Below are 19,828 nucleotides of genomic sequence, written 5' to 3'. Positions count from 1 at the left end.
GGTAATTTTCAGCCATTCCCCAACCCCTCCTTTTTTGTAAAAACACCTCCCTGTACCTTAATCTACATGAGGGAATTAGATATTACGTGAATGTCGAGCAAGAATGACCATTTAATGTCTTGTATTCAGCAGTCCTGTGAGAAAGCCGAGGCCCAGGAGGTTAAGGCACATGTTTGTAGTTAACAGCCACAGAGAGTCAGAATCAGGAGTTGATCCAACTTCCTAACCTTGAAAAGACTCTGAGAGCTTTAACAGGGCTCAGAAAACCTTCAAACTGTGATGCCCCGATGCCCCTGGATCCATCCGCGTAACCGTCCAAAGAGAGCGTCCCTTAGTATCTTCTGAGAAGAGAAGGTCATCAGATGAGTAGGAGCTCAGTATCCTTGTCATGTGGGCCAGGCAGTTAACTGATCCTTGTTCCAGGAACGGGTTTGCCATCCATGGATCATCTCAAGGACTAACAGTGACCTCTGAAGTCAGTAGCTTTGGGGCTCTTTAAGACAGAAACAGAGGATATAATTCAAACTAAAATCAGATTTGTCATAAGGTCTCATACCAGCCCCCTGCAGATCTACCACCGAATAGCAGCCAGAGTTGAGGCCCAGGTCAAATGGCCCTGCTGTGTGACGCCCTCGCCCCCACGCCCTTCCCCTAGGTCAGTCCCAACTTGTGGTCCAGTGCTCTTCTCAGAACGCCAGCTTCCCTGAGCATAACCTGAGCTGACGTGTGGTACATTCCAGCTACCTGACTTACATCAAGTTGTCGACGGCTGTCAGGCGGAACGAGAACATGGCCAAGGGGCTGCAGAAGGCTCTACAGCAGCAGCCGGAAGATGACAGCAAGCGCTCCCCGCGGCCCCAGGACCTCATCCGGCTCTATGACATCATTCTGCAGGTGACCCTCGAGGACTGGGGAAGCAGGGCCTGTCCTTCGCAGACACAGAATGACTTAGCTTTGCGTAGCGAAGGGGCTGGGACCAGCAGCAGCTGTTAGTGGCTCAGGAAGAGAGGCCTTGTTCTCAGCCGTGAGCCGCGACGCTCGACGTGTTGGTGCAGAGAGGCCAGCAAGCCCTCGGGTGTTCCCTGAGCGCCTCGCCTGTGCAAGATCCTCTCCCACGTGCTGTGGGACTTCTGAGACCTGAGGCCACACTGTCTTGGCGCACTGGGGGTTGGTCTGTAAGAATGAGAGACACATGCACACCATCCAGGCATCTATGGGAGCTGCCAAACGGAGGGCCACTCTGAAATGAAAGATCAGACCAAGAGATCCCCCCTAGTTGACTTGGTCTGAGAAGTCTCGGAAGGAGGTGAGGTGTGAATGGAGTCATAAAGGACAAACAGGCTTTCGGTAGCGGGGGGGGGGGGGTGGCGCGGTGACACTAGGCGGGGCTGCTGCCAGGCCACTCCTCACAGACCTTCCCGTTATTGCTGGTCTGGGCTCTCTTTTTGCCTGTGTGTGTTTTTACAAGGTCTCCTGTCAAAAACCCAGTCTGAGGCCTGCTCTTCATGAGTTCTCTTGTTGTATCTCTCATGCAGAATCTGGTGGAATTGCTCCAGCTTCCTGGGTTAGAGGAGGACCGAGCCTTCCAGAAAGAGATAGGCCTCAAGACGCTGGTGTTTAAGGCTTATAGGTAAGGTCCCATGAGGCGGATGGAGTTCTCCTGTGCTGCCCGCTGGCTCTGTAAGTCTTGGGAGCATGGACCGGACTCCAGAAGATTGGGTCGTTGGCTGTATGGTTACCTTTCCGATGGTCAGAACAGTCAGCCCAGCATGTGCAAGGGAAGCCTTTGCTAAAGGTACTGGCTGGGAGTTTCCAGTGTACCTCATTTACTCTTTGGATAGGGTGGAGGAGGTGGGGGGGTACATGTTAAGGTCTTCTCCCTCCTCTTCCCTCCTTCCTCCTGGTGGAAAAGGGACAAGTGTAGGAAAAGGTGTTAGTTAACAGAACCAGAGTGGAATCTGAACTGAATTAGGAGAAAGCTAAGGCTCCGTTTTTTGTTTTTGTTTTTAAATGAATCGTGTTATTTGTAACTTGAAGGTGGGCTGTGTGGAGCAGGAGAAGGGTGAGGACAGAATGGCAAAATAGAGCCGGGTGTGTAATTGCCCACCCCACCCCCCATCCCCCTGGCCGTCACACCCCAGCGCTCTCTTACTCTCTGGCATGCCACATCTTCGCTCTTGTTAGCCCTCTTCCTGGCCCGTGTTCTGTCAGGGACCAGCAGCCCTCAGGCTCTGTTGACCCCAGTGGAATAGTTTGCATTAGCAAGAGGATTCTTGGGTTTGGTTTTTGAAAAAGAGGTAAGCAAGGATGAGCGAGCTGGCTGGACATGTGGGCAGTGGGTGGGACTCATATTTGGGCAGCATTCCTCCTCCGGGCCTGTCCCGGCTTCCACCATGTGCCTTTGGGAGCCACAGAGTCAGACAGTAAGTAGAAGACAGTGGGTCTGTTACAGTGTGGGACGTGCACAGCGCAGGGAAGAGTGGAGGGTAGCCTGCCAAGCCGGGGCATGGAGAATGTCGGGGTCTTCCCTGCACTGATCCTGAGGTTAAGAAGCCTGTTTCCAAATCTAAAATTGAGCCTAAACTTCAAGGAAAGCCTTGATCTTCTAGAATATTCTGGTTCTTTCCCTTCCCCGCCAGGTGTTTTTTCATTGCTCAGTCCTATGTGTTGGTGAAGAAGTGGAGCGAAGCCCTTGTCCTGTATGACCGAGTCCTGAAGTACGCAAATGAAGTAAATTCTGACGCCAGGGCCTTCAGGAACAGCTTAAAGGTGTGGCACTGCTCCTTGCCCCCACGCCCAGGGAAGCTATGCAGTGAGACGACCTCAGGCCCATCCTCCCTGGCCAGCTGCGGGTGTGGTGCGGCCCTGAGTGCTTCCAGGCCTGAGATGGACTCGGGTACTAAGAAGGAAAGCCATTCCTGTGGTTAAAATAAACTTGAAGTACTGTTCTCAGATTTGGCTACATGTTACAGTCACCTGGAAAGATTTTTAAAAGATGGCTGTCTGAGTCCCATCCCCCCAGATTCCTAGATTCTGGTTCTGATCCCTGTAGGGTCTGAGGTGCGCATTGGGATTTTGTAAAGCCCCTCACTGATTGTGATATGCAGCCGAGTTGAGAGCCAGTGATGAAGCCTTTCCCCACAAAGTGTGCCTGTACCAGCAGCAGCATTTGGAACTTGTTAGAAACGCAGACTCCCAGGCCCTGCTCCAGGCCTACTGAGTCAAAATCTGCCTTTTAGCAACACCCCCCAGGCAGTCTGGGTATACCTCAAAGCTTACCTGCTGATGGAAAGTACTTGGTGGTTTGGTTCGTTTTGCTGCTTGTTGAATGACAGCTGGCTTTTTAAGCTGTGGACTGCTGTAATGATGTGGGGATCGAAGCACCAACTGGCCCAGGGAACCCAGGCGCGTTTGTTTACTAGTGGAGACCGTTCGGGAAGGCCAGCCGGGGTTGCCCTGGGCAGGCTGGCGCGGGAGCCACTGCCCTGTGGGCGTTCACCTGTTCCCTCAGAACAGCACTGGGTTCCGGGATAACATACACACCAGGCTTCTGCCTTCAGAGCCACACAGACTTGGGTGCGGGAAGGACGAGGTCCTCGAGGGAAGGTGGGGATGGGAAGGAGTCGGTGAGAGGGTATGTGACCAGCATGGTGGCAGCGTAATGATGGGGTGACCTTGGCCCCGGGATGTGGAGGCGGACTGTGTGGACGATTATCCCAGGAGGCAGGAAGAGGCGTTTACAAATCCCTGTCTGACCTAAGTCTGAGAATAGAGGCGGGAGGGGTTCAGATCTTTCCGAATTTTGCCAGGTGGGAGACTGCAGCCTGCCACGGGGCCCCTTTGTGCTTCAGTCTCCTCCTCTGTAAAGTGGAGTACAGATGAATTCAGGATTATTACGAAAATGGAATTAGCAATTGTGTGAACTGCTCAGAAGGCTCCTGGCCCATCATGCATGTAGCGTGTGATATGCTTATTCATAATATTATCCTCGCTACTGTCTCCAGGCATTATTACTTAAGCTAAGGCATCACTTTTCCTGTCTGAAACAAGTTAGTGCCTTTTTTTTTTTTTTAAGATTTTATTTATTTGATAGAGCGAGTGAGAGAGGAGCAAGAGGAGGGGCAGAGGGAGAAGCGGGTCCCCGCTGAGCAGGGAGCCCGATCTGAACCGAAGGCAGACGCCTAGCTGAGCCACCCAGGTGCCCATTTTGTTTTTTTAAGTAGGCTCCACGCCCACTGTGGGGCTTGACCTCACGACCCTGAGATTAAGAGTCACATGCTCTATCGTCGGAGCTAGCAGGCTAGCGTTTTTTGTTTCGTTTTGTTTTTTAAATACGGTAAACTGTTTATAAAGTCTAAAATCCTGTGAAAATAATGGTGGGATCACTTAGCTTAGTTTGGCACACTTGTCTGGCCCGGCTCTGGCTCATGAGTACATGTTTTTCTGAATCATTACAGGACCTGCCCGACGTGCAAGAGCTCATCACGCAAGTGAGGTCAGAGAAGTGTTCTCTGCAGGCAGCAGCCATCCTTGGTGAGCCACTTGCCTCTTCTTGTGACATGTTCCCAAATTTCCTTCGCTGGTATACCTCCCCTCTCCCGCCCCCTACACTCCTGTTCTAGTTAATCTGTAAGATTTTTATTGTTTCCTGCCATTATTTCTGCCACATGAAGGCATCAAACTGTGTGGAAGAATTTAACTTACTTACTTTTTTTTTTTTTAAGATTTTATTTATTTATTTGACAGAGACACAGCGAGAGAGGGAACAAGCAGGGGGAGTAGAAGAGGGAGAAGCAGGCTTCCCACAGAGCAGGGAGCCCGATGCAGGGCCCAATCCTAGGACCCTGGGACCATGACCCGAGCCGAAGGCAGACACTTAACGACTGAGCCACCCAGGCGCCCCTACTTATTTTTTAAGATTTTATTTATTTGAGGGAGAGCAAGAGAGTGAGCACAAGCAGGGAGAGGGGTAGAGGGAGAAGCAGGCTCCCCGCTGAGCAGGGAGCCCCATGTGGGGCTCGATCCTGGGACTCCAGGATCATGACCTGAGCAGAAGGCAGATGCTTGACCCAGTGAGCCCTCTGGGCGCTCCTGTGTGGAAGAATTTAGAGAACCAGTTCCGAGGTTCCTCCTCCCTAATAGTATTTTTCGTACAACCGTCGGGGCTCCACTGGCCTGACAGTGTTGCTTCTGGGGTTTATCGTCTGTTTGTCGGCGCTGCTTAGACCTCGGCCCAGGAAGGAAAGGGCTATAACTTCCCCACGTGTTGCTGCCTTTGCTCTTGGGATTTAGAACCCATACATGTGATAGGTGTCATTTGTGACTATATCGTGTTAAGTCCCTGTTCTTACTGAATACCTGTGCAACTTTCAGATGCAAGTGACTCCCACCAAACAGAGACTTCCTCCCAAGTCAAGGACAACAAGGTATGTCTGGGATGCAGCTTTTGAGGAATAAAGAGTAGAATTCATAACTCACTAGAAATGTGTGCTCAGTTGTAGAACAGACAACACTTCATCTCTAAGCAAACCCCCTATTTGCCTCCCTTCTGCTCAGAGACGTCACAGCTGCTTGTATAAGGTTTGCTCATGTCAGCTAGCTGGCCCCAGATAAGGAGCTTAGGAACTTGGGCTGTGAGGCGCGGCTGGCTAGGAGCTCGGCCTGGGACGCCCAGTACGCCTGTGCCCCTGGCCTGGCCCACGCCGCTCTCCACCTCTCTAGGTTTCGGTGACTTTCAGCTATGAGGTGGGGACGTGATGACACCCTTGTAGGAGATTGGTGGGGATCAAGCGAGGAAGCCCATGTAGGCTCTGAACTGGGTGCTCAGCACATAGTACGTGTTCCGCTGGTGGTCAGTGATTAACTCCTGGGTTCCTCCCTTTGGTTTGACTCCCAGCCTCTGGTCGAACGGTTTGAGACATTCTGCCTGGACCCCTCCCTCGTCACCAAGCAAGCCAACCTCGTGCACTTCCCGCCGGGATTCCAGCCCATCCCTTGCAAGCCTTTGTTCTTTGACCTGGCCCTCAACCATGTGGCTTTCCCACCTCTTGAGGACAAGTTGGAGCAGAAGACCAAGAGTGGCCTCACTGGATACATCAAGGGCATCTTTGGATTCAGGAGCTAACCAGGCTCTTCTTGGGGGCAAGGGGAGATTCTCACTCTTCATCTGTGTTGTGAGAAAACCCCAGCAAGTTCCATGATATTAAATCCAGGTCTGCATTGGCCCCGGGCAGGAGTGTAACGTCCTCAGCCCTGCGTCCCTATGTCTTGTGTGTTTGTGCACTTGCCGTTCTTAACCGGTGTGCTAGAAGGGGGACCCTGCCGTCTTCTGGTGGATGTGTGCGGGATCCCTCTGTCCGCACCTCCTGGGGGAAGGGCCGCTGCCATCTGGCCCCGTGGCCTGTGGGAGCCGTGCTCGGGTGGGTCCACGCCAGGCATGGATGGGAGCTCGGAACTTTCTGTCGTGTTTCTTCAGTACCGCGGATTTGCAGTGGACTCCTCCTCGCCGTGAGCACCCAGAGTCCCGTGAAGAGTCTGTGGCTAGGGACTGCTGGCAGCGCCGCCCCACAGCTATGGTCAGCCTTATGCCCTGTCACCTCCAAGTGGGAGTGAAGTTTCAGAACAAGCAAAGAGCTCTATTTTTAGAAGAAATGTGTTACACTCAGAAATGATGAAAACAAATCTTATATTAAAAAGGCAAAGATGCTGGAGACTGTGCCCATTTTTTTACATGCTCTCACTCACATCTGGTCCCAGCGCCCTCCTAGGGACCTTGTTGCTCGATCCTGTCCTGTCGGGTGTCCCCTGACTTCTGGCAGCTCGGGTGTGTCTGAGGCCAGTTAAGGGAGTATTAGAGGCACTTTCTAAATCTGAAATTTTTAGATGCCATAGATTATATTTAAATCAATTTCCTTTTTTTAAAAGTAAGCTCTACACCTAATGTGGGGCTCACACTCATGACCCCGAGATCAAGAGTCACGTGCTCTACAGACTGAGCCAGCCAGGTGCCCCCAATTTCCTTTTTTTTTTTTTTTTTTTAAAGGTTTCATTCATTTGAGAGAGCGCACAAGCAGGGAGAGAGGAAAAAGCAGACTTCCTGCTGAGCAGGGAGCCCGATGAGGGGCTCGATCCCAGGACCTGGAGATCTTGACTGAGCCAAAAGCAGATGCTTAACCATCTGAGCCACCCAGGCGCCCCTCCCCAGATTTCGTTTTTAAGTTTTTCCTTTAGTGACCCTTTTTCTGTTTCTATCATAGCATCAATAATAGAAGTCCCAAAAGCAGTGAAAGAAAGCGAGCAATAAAAGTGATTTAGACATGAGATGTATCTGAAACCTCTGAATCCCTTTGGAGGTGGAAACTCACTTGCCCCGTAGGAAAGCGAAGCCACAGAGGGAAGGAAATGTTGGCTTCAGTGTGGCCTAAACCTGGAGCTGATTAGAGCAGCTTGAAGGGAAGGCTGGGTGGTTAAAGACCTGAGAACATTATTTCAAGCTGGACCCACTGTGGGCACGGACATGCCTCTTGTTTTCCCAGGGAACTGCAGAGGGGGGAGTTGCCAGAAGTTAGAAGACAGGAAGACAAATCAGACTTCGTTAGAATTGAATGTTGTCAAGGACTCCAGATGCTCAGATTGTGATCTCTCCTCCCCCCAGGATTTGCTTTGGGTCAAAGAGCCTTAGGAAGCTGATTTTGTTTTTATTTATTTATTTTTAAAGGTTTTTTATTTATTTGAGAGAGAGAGGGAGAAGCAGACTCTCCACTGAGCAGGGACCCGACTTGGGGCTCGATCCCAGGACTCTAGGATCATGACCTGAGCCAAAGGCAGACGTTTAACTGACTGAGCCACCCAGGCGCCCCCTGATTTTGTTTTTAAATAGAAAGTTTTATCATCTGTGCCATACAAGTCAGCGGTTATCCTCCCTCCCTCTGAAGATACAGCACAGATGACCTGAGCATGAGGTCCTGGAATTTGGTCCCGAAGGCTTAAGACTGTGTCCCTGATGGGCTGAGGGAGCCCTGGGGGTCTTTATCCTTTTCCTTGCCCTCTTCCTGGCTCCCCAGCTTGGCAACAGCAGGCTGTGGACTAGGTTCTGTGCTTCCCTTGCCCCATTCTCTGTGCCCACCGGCTGCAGCCACAGCTGGGTCAGGTCCCCAGCGGCAGGCCCCCATGCAGGCAGCCCTCCAGCCTGTCTGAGCCGGTGGCTCCTTCTGCCCTGATCTGGGAAGACGTCCCTTTGTCTTGCTCATGGCCCTTCCTACCCCTCCTCTTTTAGAGTGCCGGCATCAGTGGGGAGGTGGAATCCAGAGTCAGTCATTCTGATTGACCTTTCCTAAGCTTTTCCTTTCTGTGGCCACACTAGAAATTCCCTTCCTCCTGGTGTCCCCGGGAGCTGCTGTGCATGGTAGTGGCTGTGGTCAGCCAGTGAGGCTGTTAACAAGGCATGTTTAGTATTAAGAGCACGTGTTTACACAAGAAGACAGCCCTGGCAGGGCCAAGGTCTCTGGTTAGCTTGCACATCCCTTCACATAGGATCCCTGGACATTAAACAGGCTGTCACGGGAGACTGCGCCAAAAGCAGGACCCCATCATGTCCTCAGGCCAGGGAGCAGTGCTCACGACCATGGGTTCAGAGTCGAGCCCTGGGCCGCTCCTTGGGCCAGCACGTTTTGCTGGGTAGATGTACAGAACAAAGTGCCAGTAGCCACACAGTGGAACAAGAGTGCGGTCTTGAGGTGTAAGTGATGGATGCGGGTACTCACTTTGCTTCCCGTGCTCATTCCTGCAGTTGGGGCTCCCATCCCTCCCCAGGATGAGCTACGCTTGCTCAGCAGGCTTGGACCCTGCAAGAGGTTTCTGTCTCCCCAATCCAGAGAGGAGGAGAAGCTTACTTCGGGCTCTGCCTTACAGCTGCCGTGCTAAGGGCTTTTATTTTCCTGTCTGTTGAGTGGTGGTGGTCTTGACTTGCAGAAACATGAGTGGTGAAAATTACCAGGAGATAATGCTGAACATCAGATTGAAAGACATAATGTGGCCAAGTTTGTGGCCTCTAACCCTGTTGGTTCTGTTTGGAAAAACGGAGCGTTGAGGCAGCTGGGGCCAGAGGGGCTCTGACCACTCCGTTTCCTGGGTGTTTTCTCCTTTCCATGTGCGTTGTTTCGAGGTACTGTCTCTGGTTTTACTTTACGCTGAGAATTCTTGGATTCCCCTGTTGGAAATGAAACACTGACAAGCTTCGTTCCATCTCCTTCCTCTGGTGGCAGCCTGAGCCTTTCACTGGCCGGGAGGTGACGGCCTGTGGTGGTTGCGCGCCCTGCCCCTGCCACGGCTGGAGACCATCCCGATCTCTCCTCCCACTGAGGTGATGGCCTCACCCCCTCGTCAGGGGATGCTTGACCCTGGGGACTGCCGAGGTAGGGGCTGCATGGATTTTGCACACTTGACATCATTAATCCCCAAAGCTAGCCAATTACAGAATTCTAAACACGTTGCTGTGCAGCCTTCACAAGCTTGGACCCTTCAGAGGTCTAGGAAAACACCCAAAGATAGCAAAAATATGTGTTGGGTCTAATTTTATTTCTAAGACAGTTGTTGCTACAGAAGAGACGGAAACCAGGTTTAGCTGTAAAATTTATCGATGTTCCGAAGCAGAGAGAGAGATTGGACGCTGCCTGCATCCTGACAGCAGCGGCTGGAAGAATCAAGCCTGTCGGTCCGCTGGCTGTGAGAGGCGGGGTGCGGGCGGGGCTGCGCAAGGGGCGAGCACGGCCCCCCACCCCCGCCGCAGGCCGGCTCTGCGGTGTTCACCGTGTTATTAGCCGGTATAGGGTGGATGAAGTGTGATCTCAGATGATGAATACGGATGGAGTACTCATGAGAACCTTTTGTCTGAACTTTCCAAGCTCTTACGGGACTGAGCTCAGCATCTAAGGTTTGGTTTTTATTTTTGTTTTGGGGCAGGATTGTGACAGCCCATCGGTCCGATGAGCTGCTCCCTGCTGGTGCCAAGACCCGCAGGAAACGCCGAGCAGGCGGGGCCCTGCCTTCCCCTTGGCCGTGCCCTCTGTGGGGATTTTCACGGCGTTGGAAGGGGGAGCCTGGCTTCGCGGTAGTCCCCATTTTCGGCAGATGGTTTCTTCACGTCCACTAACTGCAGCATGTGTCCTCATGCTCAGTCTGTGGACTGAGGAGTCACTGGACTCCTCACACTTGGAAAAGAACCACAGCCCTTCTATTCGGCTGAGCTTTTCCCAGGGGTCTTCTGGCAAGAGGCAGGGCAGGTACGACAGGCAGGTGACCGGTCCCCGAAAGCTGTGATGTCCGTCAGCTCTGGCTTGTCTGTGGAATGGAGAGGGCGTGGGGGTCCTCACCCAGAAAAGGGGCATCTGCTTCTCTGACTGTGAGAAGGAAAATGTGCAAAGGGTTTACTTAGTACCTAAGAGGCACCTGACTGACAAATAGGAATTTCCCTCCCTTCACTGCCCCCCCTCCCCGCCCCCGGGACGGCGCCGGCATTAGAACACGCGCTTCTCTGCCCAGTGCTGCCTGTGGCCCGCGCGACGTCCTGGCTGGGACCTGGGGCCTCACGGGGGGAGCTCCTGCCTGGCCAGGACTGAACTAGGGAAGTCTCTCTTCCAACCGTAGCCCCACAGTGAGCAGCTCTCCCCGGGGACGGGGACAGCGGGAGCCCAGTGTCCAGGAGGCGGGGCTGCTGTGCGGGGAGTTGGTGGGGCCCGTTCCGCTGGCACCCAGCGCCCTCCCTTCCCTCAGCGCGCCCCCACCGCCTTTCTCTGCCGCCCTCCCCAGGCCAGGCCCTGCTGGGTCTAAACAGCATCACCAGGACAACAAGCCGAGTCCACTGAGCTGCCCACGTGCTTCCAATTTCCTGGCTGTAAAGACTGATTAGGAAGGGTTGCTCCTCAGCCACGAAGACTGTTATTAGTTCTTTGTTTTTTTGTTTTGTTTTGTTTTTTAAAGATTTTATTTATTTGAGAGAGAGAATGAGAGAGAGAGCACATGAGAGGGGGGAGGGTCAGAGGGAGAAGCAGACTCCCCGCTGAGCAGGGAGCCCGATGCGGGACTCGATCCCGGGACTCCAGGATCATGACCTGAGCCGAAGGCAGTCGCTTAACCAACTGAGCCACCCAGGCGCCCAGTTCTTTGTTTTATAAGCCTTTTCCTTCCTCAGACCGGTGACCGGGGCTCAGTGCAGGTCAGCCCCTGCCGCTTCCGTACGGCCCGGGTGACTCCCTCCCGCGGCTGAGCTCGCGAGTGCCACGATGGCCTGGCCGCCGCCCACAGACCTGAACTTCACAGGAGGGCCCAGAGCCCTTGGGCGACCGGGAGACCAGAAGGCCCAGCAGCTCCTGAGGCTGCGTGGTGGCCCAGAGATGCGGCTGTCCCAGCTCTGGTCCCGCGGCGGGACTGGGCCAGCCGCTGGGCCCCAAGGCTAGGGAAAGGGAGTCACTCCTAGAGGGGAACAGCCTTGACCTTGTCCTCTCAGGCAGACTTGGGACTTGAGGACTCCTGAGGTCACCCCGTAATCCTCTGTCTCACCGTCTAGTATGTGGGACCCTGATCTCCCGACAGTAGGGTGGGTTGGTTGGTTAGTTGGTTTGAATTGCTTCCTCTGTACTCTCCCTGTAAAAGCCCCAAAAGGAATAACCAGCTCCTTTTCCTGCCTTTTGTGCTCTAGATAGGCAAGCCGTGGTCGCCTTCTCTTCTCTCCAGGCTGACCTTCAGCATTTGTTTTAGCAGGCTTATTGGGCAGACTCACAGCCCAGAGAGCCTCCTCCAGACCACCCTGTAGGTTCCTGGGGCCACAGCTTTGCCTCCCTCAGCACCTGCACGCACAGGGAGACTCAGCCCCAGCTCCCCTCCTCACCGGCCCTCGTCCTCTCCAGGCCCAGCTGGTGGAGGCACCTTCTCTCCTCAGCGCCCCAAGGAAATGTGAGACAGGAGAGGTTATCAGCCAGCTCGGCTCCAGGGGTCTGATGGCAGAGCTTTTGTACAAACAGAGGGTAATTTCCTGAGACGGCAGAGCTTGTCCTGACCGAGGAGCATATGGGAGCGTGGTAGGTTATGGCTCCCAGGGCAAAGTCGGGAATTGCCATCATCTGCTTCAGCAGGGAGAAGAATGTCCCCTGCAGGAGGAGAGAGTGGGTAGCTTAAGCCCTGGTGTGCTATCCAAGCTGCCACCCTTCGCCTAGCTGCACACGTGCATGGCGGCCTTGGAGCTGGCAGCTCGGCGGCTTTTAGTCCCAATCACTCGCCTGCTCTTGCCCCCCACCCCATGAGCTGTGAGTGGCCCGCATTGGCCTGCCTGCCAGCTCCAGGCTAGGGGGTGTGAGAAGCTGCTACTTGGAGTCCTAGCTGGCACGGTGCCGGGGGGGGGGGGGACCCTGGACCAGTGGCCTCAACCTCCCACTCCACAGAGGACGAAGCTAGTGTCGGGCGAGGGGAGGCCCCAGGGGCAGGACAGGGAGCCAGGCCTGGGCTTCCTGCCTGGTTCAAAAGGAGGAGATGTGGCAGGGCGAGGCCTGGGAAGGCTGAAAGTTGCTGCACGCTGTCCAGCTTCTAGGCCAGGGCTGTTTGGTACAGTTGTCCAGTTAACCCTTGAAAAGCATGGCTCCACTTATATGGGGCTTGCTTTTTTTTTTTTTATAAATTTTTTATAAATACAGTCCAATGCTGTAAATATATTTTTTCTTCCTTACTATTTTCTTAATGACATCTTTTCTCTAGCTGTCTTCATTGTGGGAATACAGTTTATAATACGTATCGCACACAGAAGATGTATTGAGTGACCATTTCTGTTACTGGTAAGGCTTCTGGTCAACAGTAGGCTGTTAGTAGTTAAGTTTGGGGAGAGTCAAAAGTTATACAGAGATTTTCAACTGCATGGGGAGGTCGGCGCCCCAACCCCCACATTGTTCAAGGGTCAACTTAAGGTGAGCCACAAATGCAAGCCCAAGCCACATGTGTAATTGTCAGTTTTCGAGTAGCCACATTTTTTAAAAAAGTAAAAAGCAGATGGAATTGATTTTTAAAAGTATATTTCATTTAACACAGTGTATCCAAAATATTGTGGCTTTAATCAAGATAAAAAAAAATTATTGATGAGGTATTTCACATCTTTTTTTCCACACTGAGTCTTTGAGTTCCAACGACTGAAATCTTGTGGCTGCCGTGTGGGACCGTGCAGGTCTCCACGGAGGCTCTGTCCCATCCTGGCCACCTAAATGACCCTTGTCTTTCTCACATATTTAAAACCCGCATCTTTCTTTCTTTGTCCCTCTCCCTTCTCCTGTGCTTTGGTCTTGGGGGTCAGAGTCACTGCCATGTGACTAGGAGCATCTCCCAGACGAGGCTGTTCCTGCCGGCTGCATGTCAGCCCCTATCTGGGGCGCTGGGGCCTGATTTGATTCGGCATTAGACAGTCACGCCAGGAATTCAACTCTTGTTTTTCTTGCCATGAATCAGTTAGCCCTAATCTCGGGCGTGTGAGAGCCTCCTGTGCCGCTCATTTATTTCCAGGAGAGCTTCTGCAGACAGGAGACAGAGCTCAACCGTTCCAAATCTCAGTCTGGTTGCCTTTTGCCTCCTGCCATCGGCAGCCGGGGTCTGCATCCCTCTACCCTGTCCAGCTTCGAGGGGGCGGGGGGGCTCCCCTTGCTGCTCCTCTCCCGGGGCTGGAGTCTAGACATCTTTTTCCCCTGGGCCCCCTACCTCCAACGACCACCACCTCCCAGGAAGGAGTCCCGAGTTCTCGGGGAGGCAGGCCAGGGGGCTGAGGGCTGCAGTCTCCTGCCTCCCGTCTTGGCTCTCCTGGGCTCGTCCAATCTCAAAGATAAGGAAGTGAGCTCTGTGGTTGGAGATGAGAGGCTGGCGCATTCAGGGCTGGCTTCTGGATCCTGCAGTCATTTAAACAATGGCCCCTTTCTGAGGACAGTTGATTGCAGGCCTGCTAGTAGTGGTTCAAAGAAAATTGTCACCCAGCAATAACATGGAGGAGAGGCTGGGGTGGGGGTGCATGGCCTCTAGGCCTGGCCTTCCATCTCTGGCTCCAGCTCACACTCAACCGGGAGCGGAGCTTTGGATACCCTCAGCTTCCTTGTTGCTACTTGTCAAGGCCCCCTGGTGCCCTCCTCACCCCCGCTGTCCCCCCAGCCCCTCCCCTGCCAGGATGGGTGACTCCTGTGTCCCCTCTCCAGGACCAGGTTCAGTGGCTTGTCCATGAGACGCAGCCAAAAGGGACTCCAACCTCTTCTGTCCCACTTGGGCATGTGACCAGTCTCAGTTGTCCCCCTGCCCTCTCTAGTTGGAGGGATCCATCCCTACGTCTTCTCTGTTTTCTGCCCTCAGCTAGGCTTTACCAGGATGTCCCCCATGCCCCGAAGCCAGCATGGCCGCATCCCTCCCCTTTGCTACTCGTCCAGCCCGCCCTCCACCAACGCTGTCATGGTTCCAGGGAGTGGCGCTCTAGCTGTAGAAGGATTCTTCGACGTGGGCAGTGAAAGGAGGGCCTGCAAATAGGGGGGCACCGCAGGAGAAGGCAGCTAGCAAGATGGCCTGCCTGGCACTCGATGCAAGGAAGAGGCCAATAAACTGGCACCATGTCCACCACCCCATCTGACTCCAGAAAAGCCACGAGGGGCCCCTTCTGGGGGACCGAGTGAGGAGAGGCCGGCAGCAAAACCCAAGTACAGTGGGTTCCCAGGGGGCTCAGCCAGACCCTAGGCTCAGCAGCACCTGGAGGCTAATGCTGGGGGTCCTGGGCAAGGGGCGCAGGGGGCATCCCAGCCCCTCCGGAGCTGGTCTGAGACTCTTCGGAGGATCCCAGAGCCACAGACAGGATGACACGGAGCCAGCCAGGAAGGTCAGGCAGTGGGACTGTGGGGTTGTCGTCTGGGGAGCTGACTGGGTGGTGCCCACTTTTAAAATGTACCTTGTGCCAGTTGTCTGGGGTGAATGCCCCCTGTGGCTGCCCTGTAGTGGTGACGGGGAGCAGCACCCCCTCTGCTGGGGCAGGGTGAGAGCTGTGGGTGGGGGCATGCCTGATTGCCTGATGGCCGGGTGCCCTGTGCTGCCTGAGCTCTGAGGCCGGGCCTCTGTCCATCTGCAGCCCTGTCCCTCCGGGGCCCGGCTCTTTTCCCGTCTGGGTGTGATCTCTGCCGGTTCCCTCTGGGTGTGTGGGTGTAACAAGTCCGAACCTTCTCTGGGAGTCGGGCAGGCTCGGGCGCCCCGCCCTCTGGGCTGTGCCCTTTCCTCCCCGAACTGGTTGTGCAGGAGCAGCCGAGTGTGGGCAGTGTGGGTGCGTGTGTGGCAGCCCGGCCCACGCTCGCTCGCTGCCTCACCTGCGGGGAGGGGCCTCCCAGAAACCGCCTTCCCGGTGCCCGGCCACCCCACCTCACCAGAGCCCAGTCAAGCAGCCAGCGAGGACACACGCCTGCCGCCCGCCACCTGCCTGTACCAGCCGAGCCCAGCCTGTGCCGGCACCTGCCTTTACGACCATGTTCAAGGGTCTGAGCAAAGGCTCCCACGGGAAGGGGTACCCTAAGGGCTCCCCGGCCAAGGGCTCTCCCAAGGGCTCCCCCAGCAAGCACAGCCGGTGAGCGGGGCCTGGGGCAGCGGGCTGGGGCGGGAGGGGGTGGTGCCAGGCCCAGGTGCCCTAGCCTCCTGGAGATGGCAGCCTGGCATTCAGGACCAGCCCAGTGCTGGCATTTAGTGTCCCCAGGCCAAAAGTCTGGGGGTGGTGGTGGGGTGGACTCTCTCCCAAGCCCAAACGGGGGCCTGGGGCTCCCACATTGTCCAGGGGGCCTGAGGGCCGCAGGCAGGGGTGCTCTGCTGGATGCACACTGCATGGGGAGGGGCCGGGGGCCCGGGAGACCAGAGTGCTTGGCTCCGTGTCTGTGGCTCTGCCCTCAAGGCTCTGCTTGGGCTGGGCTGACCCTTGGAACCTGGGCCCAGGGTGGGCAGAAGGACTGAGGCCAAGAGGTGGAGGTGGGGTGCCTGGTGCAGGGGGGCGGGGCTGTGCTACGACACCTAAGCTGCAGCTTTCCTCACAAGGCTCTCCCCTCGGGCCTTGAGTTTTGTTACAGTGTTGGGGTGATTCTTGCACCACGTGGGTATGAGGAGAGGGTGCTGTGGGGAAAGGGGAGGGCCCGCGGGCCAGGACATCGCCAGAGCCTCCCTCTGCTCCCCCGTCTCCCTGCCGGACGCAGCCTGGCTCTCGGCAGCCACATGGGCCGCAGACAGACTTGGCTGCTTCCCTCCGTTTCTTCCCTCACCGGCCCCTGTGGGGCGGAGGTGGCAGATGGGAGCAGAGATGAAGGGCTCATTACCCTGATAGGGATCGGACCGGGGCGATGACGCAGAGGCTGGGCTTCTGGGTGGACAGGAAGGACAGCAGTTAAGACTCTCACTGTCGTCCCTGGCGCTCCTGGGCCCTGCCCAGGGTGGAGTGTGCCACCCCCGGTGGGAGCAGCCCTCCCAGGAGGCCAGGCCTGAGGACAGGTCGCCCAGGGGTCAGGGGTCAGGACCCACAGCTCCCTGTCCCCAGGTAGGCTCCTAGCCTGGGGCAGCTGGGGGCTCTGTCCACACAGCCAGGTCGGCTCTGGCTGCCGTCCCCCAAACTGGGTTCACTGGTCCCCTGCTGTGCAGTCCATTCAACATATATTTATTGAGCACCTACTGTGTGCCAGGATTGTTGTAGGCACTGAGGTGCCGCCTTACACAGAACCAACAGGTCCTTGCCTTCATGGTGCTTACATCCGAGTGGAATAAACACCAGCACGTATGGATGCTTCAGAATGCGCTCATTCTCCTAACACAGTAGCACTGTGATGTAGATATTATTAAAGCCCCACTTCACAAGTGAGGGCACAGAGAGTTTAAGTAACTTGCCCAGGGCCACACAGCAGTAGTGCTAGAGAATGATCAAACCCAGGCTGTTTGGCCACAGAGTTCTTTCAGACTGGGTCTTCACTGGCACTGCCCCTCTGTCTGGGCAGGGACGTGGGGGTGGAGGGGCTCATCCTTCAACCCCTAGTTCAAGGCCCAGCTCAGTGAAGCCTTCCCTTCCGCAGGACTGTAACTTCATAGGGTGCTGTGCTTATGAACCTTGGACCACTCTACTTTTATTAGGTCTGCTTGGGCCAGAGAGTGAGCTCAAGCACACAGCAGGCGCCCCATGGAAAGGACCTTGGGGGGCCAGATCAGGCGCATACTCTGCTCCTTGCTGTGTGACCTGGAGCATGTCAGGTCCTAATCTGGTCTTAATCCTCAAATTTGGGCACTGTCGGCGTGCCCCAACAATCTCTTGGCCTCCCCCGCCCCAGGGCTGTGCAGCTCCTCCAAATGGTTGTTAGCCTGGGCATAGGCAAAGCCTGGGGTGGTGAGGGGGAGACAGGGCTGGGTGGGAGGAGGTTGGGGTGGGGGACAGCTGGTCCAACTGGCCCTCCCCAAAGCCCAGCCGTGCTGAGCCATGATTCACTCCCAAGGAAGTGGCAGGGAGCTGGGTGGGGTTGGGAGCTCACTGCCAGGACAGTGATGTTGGCCTGCTGCATGGTGCCAGGCACACCAGAGACCCCCACTTTCTGAACCCCCAGGTGAGGACAGTTCTCCCCCTGAAGGTTGAGCTGGCTGCCGATCCCCGAGGCCACCTAGCTGGCCCGTCCACCCTCTGCCCACCCCCAGGTCCTAGACGCCTCCCTCCCGGGCAGTGAGCCCAGCTGGAGGACAGGACAGGGCAGAGGGAGACAAGGGACCCCACGCAGGTGGGACAGAGGGGTCTTTTCCAACCATGCTGGCTCTGTCTTCCCTACCCCCCACCGCACCCCAGGGCTGCCGCCCAGGAGTTGGCCCTGCTCATCTCCCGCATGCAAGCCAATGCTGACCAGGTGGAGAGGCACATCCTGGAGACCCAGAAGAGACTGCAGCAGGTAAGGCCTCAGCGGCAAGCGGCGGGGAGTGGGGGGGTGGGGCATGGGAGGCTCACTAAAGCCCCGGAGTGCCCACCAAGGACGGCTAAAGTGGGACAGACAACCCTTGTCACTCACCGGTCTTTCCCCAAACACAGTGGGAGAGAGGGTTCAGCTCTCCTTTTCTGTTGGACTCCCAACCTGGTGGGTCAGAGGGGCTCGGCGGGGGGCGGGTCTCCCCTGTGTCCCTGCACCTGCCCCACAGATGCCCTGGGCCGGGCCCTCTGCCAGTGTGGACACCGAGGTTGGCCGTGCAGCCTGGGGAACTCAGGGTGGGCTCAGGCGGCAATGAGGGGCTGCAGGGATGTCGTCTCCCACCTACAGGACCGGCTGCACAGTGAGCAGAGCCAGGCCCTGCAGCACCAGCAGGAGGTGGGCCACAGCCTGAAGGAGGCCGAGGTGCTGCTGAAGGACCTCTTCCTGGATGTGGACAAGGCCCGGCGGCTCAAGCACCCGCAGGCCGAGGAGATCGAGAAGGAGTATGTGGGGTGGCAGCCAGGGCCAGGGCTCCAGGACGGAGGCGCTGGGGTTCCAGGGGAGCCCCAGGCCCAGCCCTGACCTGCTGGCCGCCTCCTTGGCAGCATCAAGCAGCTTCACGAGCGGGTGACCCAGGAGTGTGCCCAGTACCGTGCCCTGTATGAGAAGATAGTGCTGCCGCCGGACGTGGGGCCCAGGGTCGACTGGACGCGTGTGCTGGAGCAGAAACAGGTCAGGGCTGTCCTCCATGTCGGAGACACCTCCAGGAGCTCAAAATCACACCTGGCACAATCAGAGAGCAAAACTGGGCTGTGTGCCATCAGGGGCCTGTTGGTGCACTTGCACCTGGGGAGGGTCTGGGACGGGAGAGAGAAGGGGAGACAGTGCAGTCAGGGAAGGCTTCCTGCAGGAAGCGGCATATGAAGAGGACTCAGAGAGGTGGGAGGGCTTAGTTAGGCTGGGGTGAAATGCTGAGGAGAGGACATTCCAGAAAGAAGAAATAGAGGCTCCAGCCCGGGGTGTGGTGGGAAGTGGGGTTTTCTGGGCAGGCAGGCAAAGCCAGGGCCCCCTGAACATCGGGTGAGGAACTGTGCTTTGATGCCACAACAGAAGGTGCCGTGATGACAGTGAAGGGACAGTTGCGGGGAGGGCATGGGCAGAGGAGGGTGTCACAGGGTCCCAGAGCCAGCGAGAGGTTTCTAGGCAGGAGGTGCCGAGGCCAGGGAGGTAAGGAGGCAGGGAAGAGTAGGAGGATGTTTTAGAGGCTGAGCCCTGCGTTCTGGGGACCAGTAGGAGTCAGGGGCTGTAGTCATGAAGATGCTCAGGCCTCGGCCCGGGCCACTGGAGAATAGCTTGTCCCCCAGGGTGAGCTGGCTGCCGATCCCCGAGGCCACCCAGCTGGCCCGTCCACCCTCTGCCCAAACGACCAATTCCACTCCTCCATATGGGGACGCGCGGAGGACGAGGGAGGGCCGCCGCCCCAGCCCTGCGGCTGTGCTGAGCGGCCAGCTCTCCTGCAGAAGCAGGTCTGCGAGGGCCGGTTCGGGCCGGGCGTGCCAGAGCTGGAAGAACAGGTCGCCGAGCACAACATCCTGCAGAAGGAGATCGAGGCCTACGGGCAGCAGCTCCGGAACCTCATCGGGCCGGTGGGTGACGTACCTCCAGGCCTGGCCCTCCAGCCCTACCCCCACTTTCTCCCATCTGAGCCTGTGTGGCCCAGCAGGCCCTCTGGGGCAAGGGATGCGGGTGGGGGCACAGTCGGCCCAGGGTGTGGGCGGCCATCTCCCCTGCACCCCGCCTCTCACTGAGCCTGCTTTGTCCCCCACCCCCGCGCCCCCATTGGTCGAGGCAGGACGCAGCCACCATCAGGA

At 56.3% G+C, this 19,828-nt stretch overlaps 2 protein-coding genes across 7 annotated transcripts in view; both read left to right on the top strand.

The window, feature by feature from the left end:
- Positions 1-6,710, top strand: part of SRP68 (signal recognition particle 68) — a 31,154-nt gene extending 24,444 nt beyond the window's left edge. For all 5 annotated transcript variants that reach the window (XM_044921772.1, XM_021680844.1, XM_021680843.1 and 2 more), the window contains 6 exons: positions 741-894; positions 1,536-1,630; positions 2,640-2,769; positions 4,458-4,533; positions 5,374-5,426; positions 5,897-6,710. In XM_044921772.1, coding sequence (XP_044777707.1) covers positions 741-894; positions 1,536-1,630; positions 2,640-2,769; positions 4,458-4,533; positions 5,374-5,426; positions 5,897-6,124 — 736 coding nt within the window. In that variant the 3' untranslated portion in view covers positions 6,125-6,710. The remainder of the gene's footprint in view (positions 1-740; positions 895-1,535; positions 1,631-2,639; positions 2,770-4,457; positions 4,534-5,373; positions 5,427-5,896) is intronic.
- Positions 6,711-15,338: 8,628 nt separating this feature from the next.
- EVPL (envoplakin) overlaps positions 15,339-19,828 on the top strand; it is a 17,906-nt gene continuing 13,416 nt past the window's right edge. For both annotated transcript variants that reach the window (XM_044921518.1, XM_044921517.1), the window contains exons 1-6: positions 15,339-15,610; positions 17,843-17,942; positions 18,306-18,460; positions 18,563-18,689; positions 19,478-19,603; positions 19,810-19,823. In XM_044921518.1, the coding sequence (XP_044777453.1) occupies positions 15,513-15,610; positions 17,843-17,942; positions 18,306-18,460; positions 18,563-18,689; positions 19,478-19,603; positions 19,810-19,823 (620 nt within the window). In that variant the 5' untranslated portion in view covers positions 15,339-15,512. The remainder of the gene's footprint in view (positions 15,611-17,842; positions 17,943-18,305; positions 18,461-18,562; positions 18,690-19,477; positions 19,604-19,809; positions 19,824-19,828) is intronic.

Source organism: Neomonachus schauinslandi, chromosome 15, assembly GCF_002201575.2.
Source record: "Neomonachus schauinslandi chromosome 15, ASM220157v2, whole genome shotgun sequence".
NCBI classification, from domain to species: Eukaryota; Metazoa; Chordata; class Mammalia; order Carnivora; family Phocidae; genus Neomonachus; species Neomonachus schauinslandi.
Note: the sequence above shows the minus strand (reverse complement) of the source record. Positions and strands in the feature narration are given on the sequence as shown.